Genomic DNA, 19,450 nt, shown 5'->3' on the forward strand with positions numbered 1-19,450 from the left:
GAACAAACCTAAGGATACTAGAGATGAGGGGGAGGAAGGAAGGGGGTTTGGGAAGTGACAGATTGGGCAAAGGGCATAAAGAAATATCACAATTTGTGAGAATGAATATGCAAATAATAAAAAATTTTAGAAAAAGAAAGTTTCTCTGTTGTTTCTGAAAACTCCAAGGATTTCTAATGATTTTTCTGTTTGATTGTCAAGTTATTTATTTCATTGTTTTTTTTTTAATTTACTAAAACATCATCATCATCAACAACAGCCACCCTTCAGCCCCAAAACTAATAGTGATGACAATAAATAGCAGTTCCCTGTTTTTACCTGCCTTGAAGTCATAATAGGGCTGTAGAAAAAAGAAAATCTAAATTTTCCATTTCACTGACACATATTCCAGGGCACTTCGTACACTGGCTCTAACAACTGGAAATTCAGCAAATGCTGTGTAAGAGGTGGCTTATTCAGTTGAAAATCAGTTTGGAGAGAGCCCTGTCAAAGCCAAATCCTTGTCTACATAAAATATGGTACCTCTGAGTTTAGGCTTTATTGGCTCAGTGCTGCATAAATGCAATAAAAGCTTATGGTACTCTATTTTCCTTGCAATAAATATCCACTTTAGCAAATTAGAAGATAGAAGGAAGCTGGGTTCTGGAAAGCATTAATATCTATAACCCAGAACTCAGCATGGGTAGTAACTGTACAAACCCCATGCAGGCTTGGGGTCAGCAGCCCTGGAATGGCCCATTTGCAGCTGCCTTGGGAGATCCCAGACTCCTGGGAAGGTTCCTCACCAAATGAGGCTGGCTTGGCTGTCTGCAAAACTGGGAAGGTCAAAACCAATTCACTGCTGGAGGTCATAGTCCCTGTCCTCTGTTCCCTTTGCATCTTTGTTTAAATGATCACCCAGGGATGTTGATGGGTTTGTAAAGGCCCACTGTGTAATCACTTTCAAAATGCAATCAGTGGCCTTGGGAGGAAGTAAGCCCTGGGGGTCCCATTCACAAGCTGGGCAGCCCTCCCCACCCATGGAAGGATGACCACTTGCAGGGATGTGAGAGGCGGCTGAGCAGGTGACACTGGGGAAATTTAATGACTCCCAAGTGCACGTGCAGGAAACACACACCCTCTGACACACACACACACACACACACACACACACACACACACACACCTCTCTCTCTCCCACACATACAATAGCAACTGTTATCATTCACAATTATGGTGACAAAAAACAACCAACTTAGCCCATCTATAATTTGGGAGAAGTGATGATCGGTCACTGGGTAGAGGTGATTGTATTAGGTATCTTCTCACTGGCAGAAGGACAGTGAGAAGTGGTCCCTCAGGCACAACTGGTCTTAGGGATGGGCCATGCTGAGAGCGTCCCTTACCTCCTCTCCCACCTCGATGTCTCGGACTGCACGCAATAAGAGGTGGGGCCCGTTGAACACGATTGAACAGTTGGGGTCGCAGCTGTGATTAAGCAAAGACATGCTGGAGGAAAGAAAAAAAGAGGGAGACATCATGGCTGAGCAGGTAGAGTCAAACAGCCGAACTCAAAGAACGTGGTGGGCAAAAGACACTTTAGGTTGGGAGCGCAGAGGTGGGTAAGGTTGACGGGGCAGCAGGGATTGAGTACTCTGGGGGTAATTCAAGGAAATGTCACCAGCCCACTTCATACAAAGTGAGATGCTTCCCAAGACGGAAGCTAATTAGGGGAGTTTGTTAATAAAAACATTTTCTGAGTCCTTTTTGGAGGTGGGTGTGGGGAGGTAGTTGTCTCATTGGATACCAGCCATTGAAGCAAACCAACATGAAGATGAGGAGAAAAACTGCCTTGCAAAGAAATAATCTCTGTGATAATGGGATGCAGCAGCCATCGGGGCAGCCAGGACACCAGTGACCTTGCCCACACAGGCTCTCATTGCTAAGCTCCTTCAGAGGAGCCGCTGCCTCTGCTAGAATATCCTCATTAAAGAAAAATTAGAATTCTTCCTCTTAAATAGGAAGCTAAGGTTATCTTGCTAACTAGCTCGTGATGCATACTGAGCCATGGCCCAGTCATTTTATTACTCTTGGAGGTGAATTTTCCACCACGTGGGAAATGAAAGGGATTTAAGCTGCCACCGTAAATCAATATTAACCAGAATGAGCACTTGCTATGCAGAAAGCACTTTCTTAGCACTTGAACCTGGTCATCAAACTCAGTCATCACAACAGTCTCATGCGGATCATTTCTAGGTGAAGAGACTCATACACAGAAGTGAAATGACTTACACACACGACTAATAAGTGGGGACTGAATTTGAACAGGCGGCCTGAACCCAGAGCCCATGCTCTGAACCATCCTGTTACTGCTTTGTGAGAACCACGACCTGACCTACAGCCAATGACTCTTGTGAGAAATAAGAAGCTGAATTCTCAGATTCACAATGAATTATATGAGAGATTTCATTTGTATTTGGACCCTAATGGCATAAAAAACAAAGTGAAACCCAGAGTGACTACAGATAGCACTTGTGGAAGGACAGTCTAGTGGCTTAGTGATAAAGGTCACCTCAGTGATGGCTGGGGACAGCGCTTCAGAGGGCTAGTCTCTGAACATTTGCTCACCTCCCCAAGCGATGGGGCTCAGAGTATGCTAACTCAAAAGACCAAATGCCCACTGGTACAGTACAGAGAGGCTGGTGAAATGATCATGTGCTGCAGGCCGGGAGGCTGAAGACTAAGATCAGGCAGGGGACGGAAAATAACCAAATCTCAGCCTGACGGCTAATTAGCACCTACAAACTCCCATTTCTCACCTCAAAGTCTCCCTGAGAATTTGGGTCTGAGGTCTGCCTCCCTGTTCATACCACAGCATATAATGTGGGGTTATAAAACTGTTTCCTTTAAACTCAATATTTTCCACTTTCTTGTAATTTATCATTAAGTTTCAAGCTTGGCTCTGGAGCCAGCTGCTGCATTAGCATTTCTAACTACCTCCCAAGGACTGGGGGAGGTTGGTGGGAATTAAAGTGTGTCTTCCAGTAAATGAAATACCATCCACCATACCTAGGATATAGGCCAACACCAACTTCTTGCATCTCCGCATTACAGATGGTGAAAGAGTTGCAGATCACCTGTAAAAACAAGGGGAAATAATCAGTAGAGTCACTTAAGAAACTTTGTAGGCAAGAGACTCAAAACTTTCAACATAAAACGTAGGAACCTTTTAGTACTTGCTCTCGAAAGATCCAAGCCAAACATGGATTCTCTTTGATTTGTAAAAAAAAACTTATCGGGGACACATTCCCCTTAAGAACATCAGGTGGTTAAGTGCAGAGATACTAACATCCTAGGGAACAAAAAAGGAAACAGGCTTAAACAAGCACAGGAACTATTAATTTCAGTCTAGTCAGCCCTCCCCCCAGACCCCAAAGTTACACAATTACATGAAATGTTCAAAACTCAGAAAATGGAGCTGGCTATTGGCTCGGTTGTTATAATATTAAGGTCAAGAGTTTGGATCCCTATACTGGCCAGCCACCAAAAAAAAAAAAAATCAGAAGACAAATAAGCTATTTATTGAATATTAGATTCCTACCAAGAGTGAAGTGCACTTTGAGTGAGTTTGTGATGAGAGGTGATGCCAGACAACAAGCACAGGAAGTCACCTGGTCAAACCGTGACATCTACGAGGCACCTGGAGCCCCTCACTGAGCATATGTCACATCCTATACCCTATGAGGGGATGGGGCAAAAATAATAAAGAATGCAATCGCTGTGCTCCAGGAACTTCAAAATCTCATTTGTGGACTAAGGTTAATATACGAGAGGCCACACAGAGTCATGTAAGAAGCACTGGACTTGGAATCAGATAATTTCAGTCCTACTGCACATCCCTGCCTCAGACAGGTGGTGGGGAGAGAGCAGAGAAGAAAAAATCAAAGTCCCTGCCTTCATAGGGCCTAAGCTCTAGTGGGAGAGAGAGACTTTTTAAAAATCCAGTGACAGAAAAATGTCATATGGGGATAAATGCCAAGGATAGAAATAAGGTAAAGGCACAGAGGAAAAAGTAGTCAGAAAAGTTCTTTAGGATAAGGAGACATTTAAGCAGTGACCTGAAGAGACTGTGGAAATGAACGTGTGCAGATATAGGGAAGGAAGGTTCGTGTCAGGAGAAAGAGCACGTGCAAAGGCCCTGAGGTAGGGGTGTACTTGGGCACAGAAAACAGCAAGAAGGTTGGTGCAGCCCCAGTAGAGCAGGTAAGAAGAGGGGTAAGGTGTAAGGTCAGAGAGGTGGCCAGATCACGCAGGGTCTTACAGCCATGTTTGGATTTTATTCTCAATGAGACAGAAAGCCATGTGATTGACTCTGATCCAAGGAGTGAATGGATCTGATGTCTGTTTTGAAAGGATCCCTCTGGCTATTGTATAGCAAATAGGCTGTAAAAAGGCAAAAAATGGAAGTAGAGAAAAGTTAGGAGGTCACAGCAGCAGCCCAGGTGAGAGATGACAGTGACTCGCATACCGGCCGCAGAGAAAGTTGGGAGAGGCAGGGAGGCAACAGGACTCACTGCAGGGCTGCTGACAGGGAACAAGAAGCGTCGAGGACAGTGCTCGAGTTTTTGGCTGAAACAACGGGAAGATTAGAGTTGCCATTTACGAAGATGTGGAAGAACGTAAAAGAAACACATTTGGTTGCAGGGGATTGGGAGGAAGTCCAGTGGCTCTGTCATAGTTGCATTAACTTTAAAACAGCTGATTAGACATCCAAGCCGAGACTGAGAATGAGCACTGGGAGTCCAGGGGAGCATACGGCTGGAGATGGAAATTTAGGATGAACCGTAACGAAGCCCGTGAAAGAGAAAGAAGAAGCCATACAGTCCTGAGAACCGGTAACTCTCCAAATGGACGCTGACTTATAAAGTTTCTGGGAAGGAAAAGGCAGTGATAACGGAGTTCTCTAAATCAGGTTTGTATGAAAGAACATACAGTCTGAAAAAGCGTTTCAGTGCTTTGAGACTCTGCCACTGCTCCAAACAGCTCTTATATGAAATCTAGGGCAACCCGTCATGATTTGGCACTTCTCCCCTAGAAGTCTGATAAAACCGCAGTTTCAAATCAGGAAATAAATTGTTGTACATACACATATTTTAAACAAACACTAGTTAAATTGTTTTAAGGGCATCTGTTTTGCATTAAGCTGCAACAGGGTACTGTCTGTGTGTGTGTGTGTGTTTGTGTGTGTGTTTATGTATAGAATGGATGGTAAAAATATAGGACAAAAGATCCTGTGTTTTCTTTTTGAAATTGTAAATATTTTTAAATGGCTATGAATTGGGGGGCAATATGAATTTTAATATATATTTTAAAGTAAAATCAGAACTTTAGCTGATGTAATTCACCACCACCACCAACAAAAAAACAGATCAAACATCTAATTTGCTAACTTTTGAATCAAACCCAACATTGTTTTCAGAATTATGAAGCAAATTAAACATCTTTTTCCAAAACAGGTATACTCTGGTAGAATTTTTTTTTAAAAAACTAACAAGGAGAAAAGTCAACTTGACTGTTTCTTCCTCTGGGAAACTTTCCCTGATCCCTATAGAGATTTGACATCTCTTGTTAGCAGCATTTATCACACTGGATCATTATTTACCCACCACCTTGTCACCATACATAACTAGACTGTAGAAATATTCGAGAGCAGAGACAGTGTTTCATTCACTGTGTTCATGTGCCTAGCACAACGCCTGCTTCACAGGAGACACTGATAAATGTTTTTCTAATAAATGAATGGCTGCAATGGGTAAGGTCCTCAGTCATTATCCAGAACAGGGTCAGGGAAGATGCCACAAACAAATCACAGGCACCCTGTGGGAGGAGGAGAGACAGATGTAGTCCTGTGCCATTAATGGTGGTCAAAGAAATCAGTCTTCCATCCCTCTTGCCCTTGGGCATCCAGTCTTTATACATGTCTCTTGGTCCATTCTTTCTCTCCAGTCTAGCTCATCTTTTCTTTCATCCTCTTATCCACTAGTCTAATGGATGGGATGACTGTCTGTTGGGAAAATGGAATAATCTGGTCAGGCTCCCCTCGCCTGGGAGCCAGTTTAGGGGTGGTTTGGATAACATTGTGTGGGTGGAGTCAGTGCTCCCGCAGGGCGGCGCCACTTTGGCTGGTGTTGTACTGCCTCGGGTGCCCACCCTGCACGGTCATGTTTTCCCAGACCTGCAGCTTCCAAGGACCACGTGGCCGGTTACCTAGCTCATAGACCTGCCTGAAGGGCTCTGGTGACCCAGCCTGGCGTGGAGGGGTCTGGTGACCCAGCCTGGCATGTGAAGGGTTTGTGACCCAGTCTGTGAATGGGCTTCAGGGGTCTGAGAGCTCCAGACCCAGCCCTAGCTCAACCATCAACCCAGTCGGTGCAGGATTACCAGCAGGTAAAAGAGCCCGACAACTAGTGTGGTCACCTAGCTTTACAATTGGCGTCACAAACAGGATTAAGAGCTAGATAATTGGCGCTGTGAGCAGGATTCCAGACATTAGCCTTAGCCTCGCAGTAGCCTTTGTCGTAGCCAGACACTGTCTTACCCATCAGGAGAGGAAGAACTTATTTGAGCCCCTGCTTAATACAGGGGCCTGCGGTTTTTCAAGATGGCGGCGGCTGCGGCGGCTGGCGCACGGAGTAGCTGAGGTGGAAAAAGCGGCCTCAGGCAGCCGGGAAACTTGTGGACCTTCCTCTCGCCATCTCTTAAGGGAGGACTGCTGCTGCTGACCGGTCGTGGGGGGTGACCGCCACTTTGCCCCCCGGCAGGAGAGGCTGCCTCATTTACAGGCAACAGCTTTGAAGTGTGGAGCAGGAAAAGAACTGTTTCTTAGCTGCAAAAGCGAGTCTCAAAACAGGGAACACGGCGCCAGGGCTGCTGTGGATGCAGCCAGGATCCCGGAGGCCGGGGCCGCGCTGAAGGCGGCAAGCTGCCCTATTCAGGATTCGAGGTTCCAGGCCGGCATTAAAGAAGATTCCTGGGAGCGCCCGAGCTGCGCCGCGACTGAACAGCCCGAGGCGGCAGCGGCCGAGAACTGGGAAAGGCGGCAAACCAGAGACAGAGAGCGAGCACCCGACCTGGCACAGCACTGTGAGTGATCCCTGGCACAGCTCTGTTCGGGGGGTGGATGCCCACGCGGCTCCCGCCTGCACCACCAGGCCACTCACCGCCTGGTGCTGCCTCCATTTTCCCAGGTACGGGCAGCTCCGCCCTGCTCGGCCATCACTGAGCCCTCCCACTTGCTTGGCCTGGCGCTGGGCTTTCCGGAGCCTGCGGACCGACCTCCGCTCCAACTCCCTCCGCGGTTCTCTGGCGGGGCTGGTGGCGGTGGGTGTCCCAGGCCAGTGGCGGAAGGGCAAGGAAGTACGGGCGGGCCGACTGTCACTCCACCATACCCTGGACTCCGGCCCCAGGTAAACTCCCTGTTACTGGGAGGCAGATACCATCTCTGCGGCCACTAGTTTGGAAAAAAGCCTAACGAATTTCTGGTTGGGAATAGTGTGGTAGGAGAGTTCCCAGGTCCGCTTGAACCGGCTGAAGACCAGGCTGCAGGTGGGCGCTAGACTAGGTTTATACTGGGGGGATACAAAGGTGAACAAGACCCGAGAAAGATCTACATAGTGCTACAAAGGCACCCAGAGGGCCGGTCGTCTGTGCCCAGCAGAAACCTGGTAGACTTCCTGGGCGAGGCGGTGCCGAGCAGGGTCTTGAAGGCCCAGCTGATAGATGAGGGGTGCAGAAGACACGCCCCAGCCCAGCACAGTGCGCACAGAGTGGGGAGACGTGTGGCCAGGGAGGCGGAGACTCGACAGAAACCACACACCCGGTGGGGTCGCCACTGCACGATCTAACAGCCTGGGCCAGAGCACACGGAACAGGGAGAAGTCCTGCACAGGAAGTGAAAGCTCAACAGAGATCACACACCCTGTGGTACGTGATCCACCAGCCCAGCAGAGTCCAAGCTGACCAGAAAGGTGGCTCCCCGGAGAAGCCCAAGACCCGAGGCAACCACACACATAAGGCACTAGAGGCCAACTGAGCAGTCACGGAGGGAGCCATACGAAATTGGCAACCACAGCAACATCCTAGTTAGTCATTAGTCTCAAACCGGTGGACTGTGAAACCCCCTGCCACAATGAATAAACACCAAAAAAAAGACACCAGAAATACAAAAAATCAAGAAAGTACACCACCAAAAGTTAATAAATCTCATACTCTAGATCCTATAGAACAAGAAGCCCTTGAAATAACTGACAAGGAATTTCGAGTGATAATTCTAAGGAAACTGAATGAGATACAAGAAAACTCAGCTAGACATCATGATGAAATGAGGAAAAGTATACAGGATCTGAAAGAGGAAATGTACAAGGAAATCAATGTCCTGAAAAAAAATGTAGCAGAACTTGCAGAACTGAAGAAGTTATTCAGCGAAATAAAAAACACAACGGAGAGTTTAACCAGCAGGCTTGTCGAAGTTGAAGAGAGAACCTCTGAACTTGAAGATGGGCTGTTTGAAATAACACAAGCAGACAAAAAGAAAGAAAAAAGAATCAAAGATATTGAAGAAAATCTGAGAGAGATATCAGACAACCATAAGCGATCAAATATCCGAGTCATGGGTATTCCAGAAGGGGAGGAAAATGGAGATTCCATTGAAAACATATTCAACAAAATAGTGGCAGAAAACTTCCCAGGTATAGGAAAAATCACAGATCTTCAGATCCAGGAAGCTCAACGATCTCCAAACGTATTCAACCCAAAAAGACCTTCTCCAAGACATGTCATAGTCAAATTGGCAAAACTCAGAGATAAAGAGAGAATCTTAAAAGCTGCAAGAGAGAAGCGTCAAATGACCTATAAGGGAGCCCCAATCAGGTTAACATCAGACTTTTCATCACAAACCCTAAAAGCTAGAAAGGAATGGGATGATATTTTCAAAATACTAAAAGACAAAGATTTTTGCCAGCCAAGAATACTCTACCCTGCAAGGCTATCCTTCCGAAATGAGGGGCAAATAGTATATTTCTCAGACAAACAAAAACTGCGGGAGTTCACTACCACAAGACCACCCTTACAAGAAATCCTCAAGGGAGGACTGGGTTTGGTTCCTGAAAAATAACTACCACTGCCATAAAAACCCAAGAAAAATCTAAACCCGCTAGTATAATAAAAATGGCATTCATGAAGAGAAAACAAGCTAACAAAAACACTATCTACAACCTAAGGAACCAACAAACACAGAAAACAAACAGTAAATCAGAAAGCAAGGAACAAAAGACACCTAAGACAACCAAACAACCAATAAAATGCTAGGAATAAATCAACACCTTTCAATAACAACTCTTAATATAAAAGGCTTAAATTCCCCAATTAAAAGACACAGACTGGCTGACTGGATCAAAAAGCAGGACCCAACTATATGCTGCCTACAAGAGACCCACCTCACCCATAAAGATTCACACAGACTAAGAGTGAAAGGATGGAAAAAGATTTACCATGCAAACAGAAAAGAAAAACGAGCTGGAGTACCTATTCTTATATCTGACAAAATAGACTTTAAACTAAAAAGCATAAAAAGAGACAATGAGGGACACTACTTAATGATAAAAGGACTGATCCATCAAGAAGACATAACAATCATAAATATGTATGCACCCAATGTTGGAGCAGCCAGATATATAAAACAAACTCTATTAGACCTAAAGAAGGAAATAGACACTAATAGCATAATAGCAGGGGACCTGAACACCCCACTGTCAATATTAGACAGATCATCTAGGCAAAGAATCAGTAGAGAAACACAAGATCTAAACAAGACTCTAGACCAATTGGAATTGGCAGATATCTACAGAACATTCCACCCAACAACCTCAGAATATTCATTCTTCTCATCAGCACATGGATCATTCTCCAAGATAGATCACATATTAGGTCACAAATCAAGTCTCAATAAATTCAAAAAAATTGGAATTATCCCATGTATCTTCTCAGACCACAATGGATTAAAACTAGAAATTAATAACAAACAAAACTCTGGAAACTATACAAACACATGGAAATTAAACAGCATTCTACTTAATGACATATGGGTCCAAGAAGAAATCAAGCAGGAAATCAAAAAGTTTATTGAAACTAATGAAAACAACGATACATCATACCAAAACCTGTGGGATACTGCAAAAGCAGTATTGAGGGGAAAATTTATTGCATTAAATGCTCACTTCAGAAGAATGGAAAGATGGCAAGTGAACAACCTAACACTTCACCTTAAAGAACTAGAAAAACAAGAACAATCCAATCCTAAAGTTAGCAGACGGAAAGAAATCATTAAGATCAGAGCAGAACTGAATGAAATTGAAAACCAAAAAACAATTCAAAAGATCAACGAATCAAAAAGTTGGTTTTTTGAAAAGATAAATAAAATTGACAAACCATTAGCATGGCTAACAAAAAAAAGAAGAGAGAAGACTCAAATAACAAAAATTAGAAATGAAAAAGGCGATATTACAACTGATTCATCTGAAATACAAGGAATCATTCGAGACTACTATAAACAACTATACGCCAACAAATTTGAAAATCTGGAGGAAATGGATAAATTTCTGGACACACACAAGCTCCCAAAACTGAACCGTGAAGACGTAGAAAATTTGAACAGACCAATAACAATAAAGGAGATTGAAGCTGTTATCAGAAGGCTCCCAACAAAGAAAAGCCCAGGACCAGATGGATTCACAGCAGAATTTTACCAAACATTCAAAGAGGAATTGACACCGATTCTTTACAAACTATTCCAAAAGATTGAAACGGACGCAAATCTCCCAAACTCATTCTATGAAGCAAACATCATCCTGATACCAAAACCAGGTAAAGATATAACCAAAAAAGAAAACTACAGGCCAATATCCTTGATGAATATAGATGCAAAAATCCTCACTAAATTACTAGCAAACAGAATACAGCAACACATACGTAAAATTATTCATCACGATCAAGTGGGATTCATCCCAGGGATGCAAGGATGGTTCAACATACGCAAATCAATAAATGTTATACACCATATTAATAAACTCAAACACAAGGACCATATGATCATCTCTATAGATGCTGAAAAAGCATTTGATAAAGTTCAGCACTCATTCATGACAAAGACCCTCTATAAGTTAGGTATAGAGGGAAAGTATCTCAACATAATTAAAGCCATATATGCCAAACCCACAGCCAATATCATCCTGAATGGGGAAAAGCTTAAAGCTTTTCCCTTAAGAACAGGAACTAGACAAGGATGCCCACTCTCACCACTCCTATTCAACATAGTGTTGGAAGTACTAGCCAGAGCAATCAGAGAAGAGAAGGAAATAAAGGGCATCCAGATTGGAAAAGATGAAGTCAAACTGTCCCTGTTTGCAGATGACATGATCCTATATATCGAACAGCCTAAAACCTCTACAAAAAAACTGCTGGAATTGATAAATGATTTCAGCACAGTAGCAGGATACAAAATCAACACACAAAAATCAGTAGCATTTCTTTTCTCCAATAGTGAACATGCAGAAAGAGAAGTCAAGAAAGCCGGCCCATTTACAATAGCCACCAAAAAAATAAAATACTTAGGAATTGAGTTAACCAAGGAGGTGAAAAATCTCTATAATGAGAACACAAACCACTGCTGAGAGAAATGAGAGAGGATACAAGAAGATGGAAAGATATCCCATCCTCTTGGACTGGAAGAATCAACATAGTGAAAATGTCCATACTACCCAAAGTGATATACAAATTTAATGCAATCCCCATCAAAATTCCAAAGACATTTTTCTCAGAAATGGAAAGAACTATCCAGACATTTATATGGAACAATAAAAGACCACGCATAGCCAAAGCAATGCTGAGCAAAAAAAATAAAGCTGGAGGCATAACACTACCTGACTTTAAGCTATACTACAAAGCTATAATAACCAAAACAGTATGGTACTGGCATAAAAACAGACATACTGACCAATGGAATAGAATAGAGAATCCAGAAATCAACCCACACACTTACTGTCAGCTGATCTTTGACAAAGGCACCAAGCCTATTCAGTGGCGAAGGGACTGCCTCTTCAGCAAATGGTGCTGGGATAACTGGATATCCATATGCAGGAGAATGAAACTAGATCCATACCTCTCGCCGTATACTAAAATCAACTCAAAATGGATTAAGGATTTAAATATACACCCTGAAACAATAAAACTTCTTAAAGATAACATAGGAGAAACACTTCAGGAAATAGGACTGGGCACAGACTTCATGAATACGACCCCAAAAGCACGGGCAACCAAAGGAAAAATAAACAAATGGGATTATATCAAACTAAAAAGCTTCTGCACAGCAAAAGAAACAATTAAAAGAGTTAAAAGACAACCAACAGAGTGGGAGAAAATATTTGCAAAATATATATCTGACAAAGGATTAATATCCAGAATATATAAGGAACTCAAACAACTGTACAAGAAGAAAACAAGCAACCCGATTAAAAAATGGGCAAAAGAGCTAAGTAGGCATTTCTCTAAGGAAGATATACAAATGGCCAACAGACATATGAAAAAATGCTCAACATCACTCAGCATCCGGGAAATGCAAATCAAAACCACATTGAGATACCATCTAACCCCAGTTAGGATGGCTAAAATCCAAAAGACTATGAACGATAAATGCTGGCGAGGCTGCGGAGAAAAAGGAACTCTCATACATTGTTGGTGGGACTGCAAAATGGTGCAGCCTCTATGGAAAATGGTATGGAGGTTCCTCAAACAATTGCAGATAGATCTACCATACGACCCAGCTATCCCACTGCTGGGAATATACCCAGAGGAATGGAAATCATCAAGTCGAAGGTATACCTGTTCCCCAGTGTTCATCGCAGCACTCTTTACAATAGCCAAGAGTTGGAACCAGCCCAAATGCCCATCATCGGATGAGTGGATACGGAAAATGTGGTACATCTACACAATGGAATACTACTCAGCTATAAAAACGAATGAAATACTGCCATTTGCAACAACATGGATGGACCTTGAGAGAATTATATTAAGTGAAACAAGTCAGGCACAGAAAGAGAAATACCACATGTTCTCACTTATTGGTGGGAGCTAAAAATTAATATATAAATTCACACACACACACACACACACACACACACACAAACCGGGGGGGGGGGAGAAGATATAACAACCACAATTACTTGAAGTTGATACGACAAGCAAACAGAAAGGACATTGTTGGGGGGGAGGGGGGAGGGAGAAGGGAGGGAGGTTTTGGTGATGGGGAGCAATAATCAGCCACAATGTATATCGACAAAATAAAATTTAAAAAAAAAAAAAAAATACAGGGGCCTGCTCACTAGCACAAAGTAATACTAAATGAATGAATGAATGAATGAATGAATGAGCACATGACAGTCCCCCTACGTCTCTCTCCTCCCTCTTCGCTTCTCTTGAATCTTCTCCTTTTATGCTTTACTTCCCTCTCTTCTTTTCCTGTTTTCACTATCATCAATCCGGCACCCTCAACTCTCAATTCTGCTCCACTCCACAATGTAAGAGGGATGTTTCTAAATTTTATTTAACAAATTCCAGACAAGTTCCTCATTTGTGTTATTCTGAGAGTTCTGTGCTAGTCTTCCTGGGCTAGTGAACAGAAAGTTGGGCTTTTTTGTCTACTCTTACTTTCATTAACAATGCTGGTTTCATTCAGCACTATCTCGACTAAGAAGAACTTTACAGGAAATATTTTTGACATATGCAACTGATTGCCATGGTGGACATGAGGCAGCTCTCCGTTTTTTTCTTTTTTAAATGAAAGAATAGGAAGATAATGTGTCCCTGTGTGCTCAAGCAATAACTTGAAAGAAATTGCTCTTTATATGAAAAAGTAAAAGAATAAAAATAAAGGCCAGAAACAAAGTTTAAACATTTTTCAAAGTATTATATTTGTATGAGCAGTTTTCTTAGAAAGTTGCACAGGTGAAACAATTAATGATTGAATACATCCCACAAAGACACATTTAGAAAAGCATATTAATGGGATTGTTTCAATAAAAATAAAAGCAATTAGGTTTAAAAAATTCTTCGTAAAAATTATCTTGATTGTTACTTTAAAAATATTTCCCACGACATGAAAACTAAAACATATTTAAATTTTATTTTTACTGAATGTAAATTTATGTTTATTCTTCATAATTTTCCTAATCTTTCATAATTACTTTAAGTAATTGAAAGCCTTTATAACATAACATTGTGGCCTCTCTAAATGACAAAAATCTAGTGAGCTAGTACAAGTCGTCATTGAACCTCTAGTATTTTGTAAAAACAACCACACTGAAATTTAAAATAGACTGTGAACCAAATTCTTATATCACTTGGTTCAGGTTCTAGGTCCAGAATCTGACATTTGTTTTCTAAGGTTAAAAATTCCCCTGAAGAAGAGACACAAATATCAATTAAAAGCAAAAGACAAAGTGAATACCTCAGAGAAAATACAGACTCATTTTATACACCACATGTTCATATTTCACTGTTTTCCTCAAATTTTCAGAACTAGAAGCTTTTTACTGTAGCAGCAGAAAAACTGAGATACTTGAGACACAAGAGAAAGTCACCCCTGTATGGTCACCTTGCCATGGCAAAGCTGTACAGCCACAAGAAAACTTACAACCCAGTCATAACTGAGTTAATTCTACCCCATAACAGAAGGACCCATCCACTTCCCAGCTCCTCCTAATGAATGACTTCTACACAGCCTACTTCGAAGAATGCTTTCAATTTCCAAAAAAATATACATAAACTTAAAAACACATTTAAACACAAGGAGAGTCTGTTTCTGAATACAGATATGAAGTGGTTTCTCCAAAGACCACCCACACCTCCTTCATAATTTCTGTATTTAAAGCATGAGTAAAAGGTTTGACACACAGAACTTCAGACATACAGAGCTTACTAATTAGAGGGACTAAAGCTGAATTTTCAAAGGAAGCTTACTGCAGTTTCATCAAGCTCTGTAAAACAGAAGTAGGAAGAGTTGGCAGGTATAAAAACCAAAAGCAGAGATTTACATATAAAATAATTGCCCCCGCCCATTCCTAGAACTAATAATTCTCTAACTTTAAAAGCACAAAAAGTATTTTACTCGGGGTATATTATTCTCCTCCAACAGAATATGACATTTTATTAAAAGCAGACTTTTTTTCAGCCTCTTCTCATAAACCGTGAGATTTAAAAATTTACCTCCTGATCATGGGGAAAAAAGCTCAACATCACTCATTGTTAGGGAAATGCAAATTCAAACCATGATGAGATATCACCTTGTATCTGTTAGAAGGGCTGTTATGAAAAAGACAAAAGATAAATGTTGGCGAGGATGTGAAAAAAAGGGAACCCTTGTGCACTGTTGGTGGGAATGTAAATTAACACAGCCCTTATGGAAAACAGAATGCAGGTGCCTCAAAAAACTAAAAATATAACTACCATATGATTCAGCAATCCCACTTCTGGAGAGATATCCAGATAAGTAGAAATAAGAGACGTCTGCACTCCCACGTTCACAGCAACAGCACTAACAGCAGCCAAGATATGGAGTCAACCTAAGTGTCCATCAACAGATGAGCAGATAAAGACAATGCGGGGGGGCACGTGCATTGGCAATGGAATTGTATTCAGCCTTAAAAAAGAAGGAAATTCTGTCATTGGTGACAACATGGATGAACCTGGAGGACACTACACTAAGTGAAATAAACCAGGCACGGAAAGACAAATACCGCATGATCTCGGAACTTGCATGAGGAACCTAAAAAAGTCGAACTCACAGAAGTAGAATATAATGGTGGTTACCAGAGGCTGGCGTTGGGGGAAGATAGGAGGTATTGGTCAAAGGGTGCAAAGTTTCACTTAATTGGAGGAATAAGATTCTGAGATCTATTGCACAGCACAGTGACGATAATTAACAAAAATGTATATTTCAAAGTTTCTAAAAGTGAATTTCAAACGTCTCACCACAAAAAACGATAAGTGAGGTGGTGAGTATGTTAATTAGCTTGATTTCAATCATTCCATATTATATATATATATATCAAAACATCACACCGTACCCCATAAATATACACAATTATTATTTTTAAAAAATGTTTTTAAAGCCAGAAAGCAAGCATGTTGGAAAATAAGAAGGAGCATAATAATTCTATAAATTCGTCTCAAGATGCTTCATATAATGACTTTTATGCACTTGAAATTCTCATATAACACCTTAATATTTCTACCATTTAAAAAATGTTAGAAAGAGAACATATAATGAGTGCATTTTATTTTTAGCAGATGGCATGAAGACTATTAAAAGTCTCCAGTGTTATTTGAAATGAGCTTGCACCTAGACACCTAAAACCTCTCTCTTATCTCATGATTTAGAAAAAAAGAATGTGAAAATTAAAAAATTATAGTCTGGTTTCTCAAAGAGTAAATTATAAGAATATTAAACATCAGGTCATGAATGCAAGATGCTATCTAAGGCCCAAAGCAAAAAAATTTTCTTTAAAAAATTACGTAATTTTTTTTTTACAAAACTGATTTAAAGCAAGTTAAATCATGTACACCACTTGTTAAATGGCAACATTAAAATTTGTCTTTTATATATTATGAATATTATTTAAGAATACAGAAAGAATTCAAACAACTATACAGTAAAAAAAAAATCCAATTTAAAAATAGTCAAAGGAGATGAATAGACATTTTTCAAAGGAAGACATACAAACAGCCAACAGGTACATGAAAAAATACTCAGCATCACTAGCCATCAGAGACATGCAAATCAAAACCACATTGAGATATCATCTCACCCCCATGAGACTGGCCATCTACAAAGACCAAGAATAACAAATGCTGGTGAGGATGTGGGGAAAAGGGGACTCTTCTACACTGTTGATGGGACTGTAAATTAGCACAGCCATTATGGAAAACAGTATAGAGGTTCCTCAAACAACAATGGATAGAACTACCATAGGATCCAGCAACCCCACTTCTGGGTGTATATCCAAAGGAATGGAAATCATCATGTTGAAGGGACACCTGCTCTCACATGTTCATTGCAGCTCTATTTACAACAGCCAAGATATGGAATCAACTTAAGTGTCCATCAACAGAGGACAAGATATATACACAATTGTATACACAGACACAATGGCACAGATATACACAATGGAATACTACTCAGCCATAAAAAAAAATGAAATTTTGCCATTTGCAACAACATGGATGAAAATTATGTTAAATGAAATAAGCCAGATGCAGAAACAGGAATACCGCATGTTCTCGCTCATAACTGGCTGCTAGCAAGCAAGGGAGGGAAGGAGGAAATAAAGAAAGACCACAGCAATACACTGAACTTTCAGAAGGAGAGAACAAACCTAAGGAAACCAGAGATGGGGGGTGGGGGACCGGCCTTGGGAAGTGATAGGTCGTGCAAAGGGCATAAAGAAATATCATGATTTGTACGATTGAATATGCTAATAATAAATAATAAAAATTTAAAAAGCAAAGATTTTATAAATTCACTTTCTCATTTAAGCATAAAATAAAATAATCTTACTTCAAAGAACTTTATTTCATCCCACATTGCAACATACCAGGAAATGTGCCCTTCTAGATTCTGGTACCGTCAACTATTTACACAACTACAACAGTGAGGTCACATTTCAAGCTCTGGGCACCAACGGGTAAGCAGAGTACACTGGACATACAAAATACTCAACAATGACATGCCAAGGCTAAAATCGATATCGAGTCCAATATCATCAGGGAGGGAACAGCCATCATAGAATCGTGCTTTCTGTTTTACGTCTTTCCCAAGGGCAAGCTGCCAAACGTTAGCAAATGAAGCCTCATTACGTAACACGCTTGCTTTCTGAAATCCACATTTTCATTGTCTGAGGGCTTTACTTGCAACAGAACTTATTGTACTTTATACAACTGTCCTTGATAATAGGAAGCAAAACAGGAATGATATTCACAAACGTTCCTGCCGTTCCTTCCCTGAGGCTATTACCTGGCATGTCACCTGCTTTCATAGGATGGAAAAAGCCCTCACTATAGACGTCTGTCAAATATGTATAAAAGCATAAAGCTCTGTAACATGATTTCCATTGTTTAATTTTCCTCCCACATCCTGAGGCTCACAACTAGTCCTATGATATTCTTAAATAATTTATTACAAGATATTGTTGTATGTTTCCACAGCTCTGCCATAAGAGCCTTTTCTGTTACGAATTTCATTTAGACATGCTTCTCTCCCAAAAAATTTTCACAATAAACTGAACTTTCTCCCACAGGTCACACCTAAAGATTCTTTTGTTCAACTTGAATCTCCAAAAATGTTCTCTTATGTGATAATCTAGTCTCACTATTCTCGTTCCATGTAATTGGTACAGAAACCCACCCCTGGGCAAGACCAGTATTCTTCACTGCAATTTGTCTTAGTTCCAGTACTAAATTCCCAAATGATGTACGCGAGGTGGTGTTTATCACCTGACGGAGGCTGAATTCAATAGAGCAGAGTGTGGCTCAAATCATCTGTGTTTTTCTATCAAGTTAATGGAGAATTTAGAAAACTATTGAAAAATGTTCCACGTGAAAGAGAAGACTGAACACTAACCAACTGCTTAACGTAATCCCCAAATGGAGGATAAATTCAAGTGTGAGCTGAGGCTACTCTTGCTGTGCAGAAATTAAGGTGAAAATTCTCTCCAGGAGAAATTTTGGCAGGCAAAGGTGTGTCACAGTGATCGTGCTTGGCACCTCAGGGAGTGAAACCCAGAGGCATATGTTCACATTGCAGCGTGTGAAATGTGCGTGACTCATCTATGAGCTGCATGGGACCACAGGAAGGTGTTTTGGGAACTAGTGTCTGGGGCTGTTTCTGGAAGGCAGTGGCAGGAGATGGGGGAGAACCTCAGTGAGCCAACCTTCTGTGGGTGCTCAGACACACTCGATCCCTGGATACTGCCCGATGACCCAGGGGGCAGGAACCAGAGAAGAACGGACAAAGTTAGACTAGAGAGTCACAACTTCAATTATGCAGTCCAGAGGCTGCAAGAAACTAGCCTCTGAGGTCACACAATCCTTCTTGTGACCTCCTTTATTTTCAGAAATATAGGAGGTAAAAGAGAAAATAAATCACGGCTCCATTGCCACCTTACCACCCCTTTCTCTACAGATAGCTCATAATTGCTCTCCCTTCCTCCTCCAGCCACTCCTACAGAAGGCCAGGTTCGCAAAACAGACTGGTGGGCTTTCACTGCAAGGACACGATTCGATCATCTGTCTCCTCTTCTGGTACCGTTTTCAACTAGTCGCCATAATGAATACGTGAATGGTACCATTCCCAGCTTCCTTCCTG

The 19,450-nt window shown here is 41.4% G+C and overlaps 1 protein-coding gene across 2 annotated transcripts in view; it reads right to left on the reverse strand.

Annotated features, from left to right (window-relative positions):
- SMYD3 (SET and MYND domain containing 3) overlaps nt 1–19,450 on the reverse strand; it is a 663,795-nt gene that overhangs the window by 154,472 nt on the left and 489,873 nt on the right. For both annotated transcript variants that reach the window (XM_063082741.1, XM_063082740.1), the window contains 2 exons: nt 3,049–3,116; nt 1,386–1,488 (listed from right to left, as the gene is read on the reverse strand). In XM_063082741.1, coding sequence (XP_062938811.1) covers nt 1,386–1,488; nt 3,049–3,116 — 171 coding nt within the window. The remainder of the gene's footprint in view (nt 1–1,385; nt 1,489–3,048; nt 3,117–19,450) is intronic.

This window comes from Cynocephalus volans, chromosome 18 (assembly GCF_027409185.1).
Source record: "Cynocephalus volans isolate mCynVol1 chromosome 18, mCynVol1.pri, whole genome shotgun sequence".
NCBI lineage: Eukaryota > Metazoa > Chordata > Mammalia > Dermoptera > Cynocephalidae > Cynocephalus > Cynocephalus volans.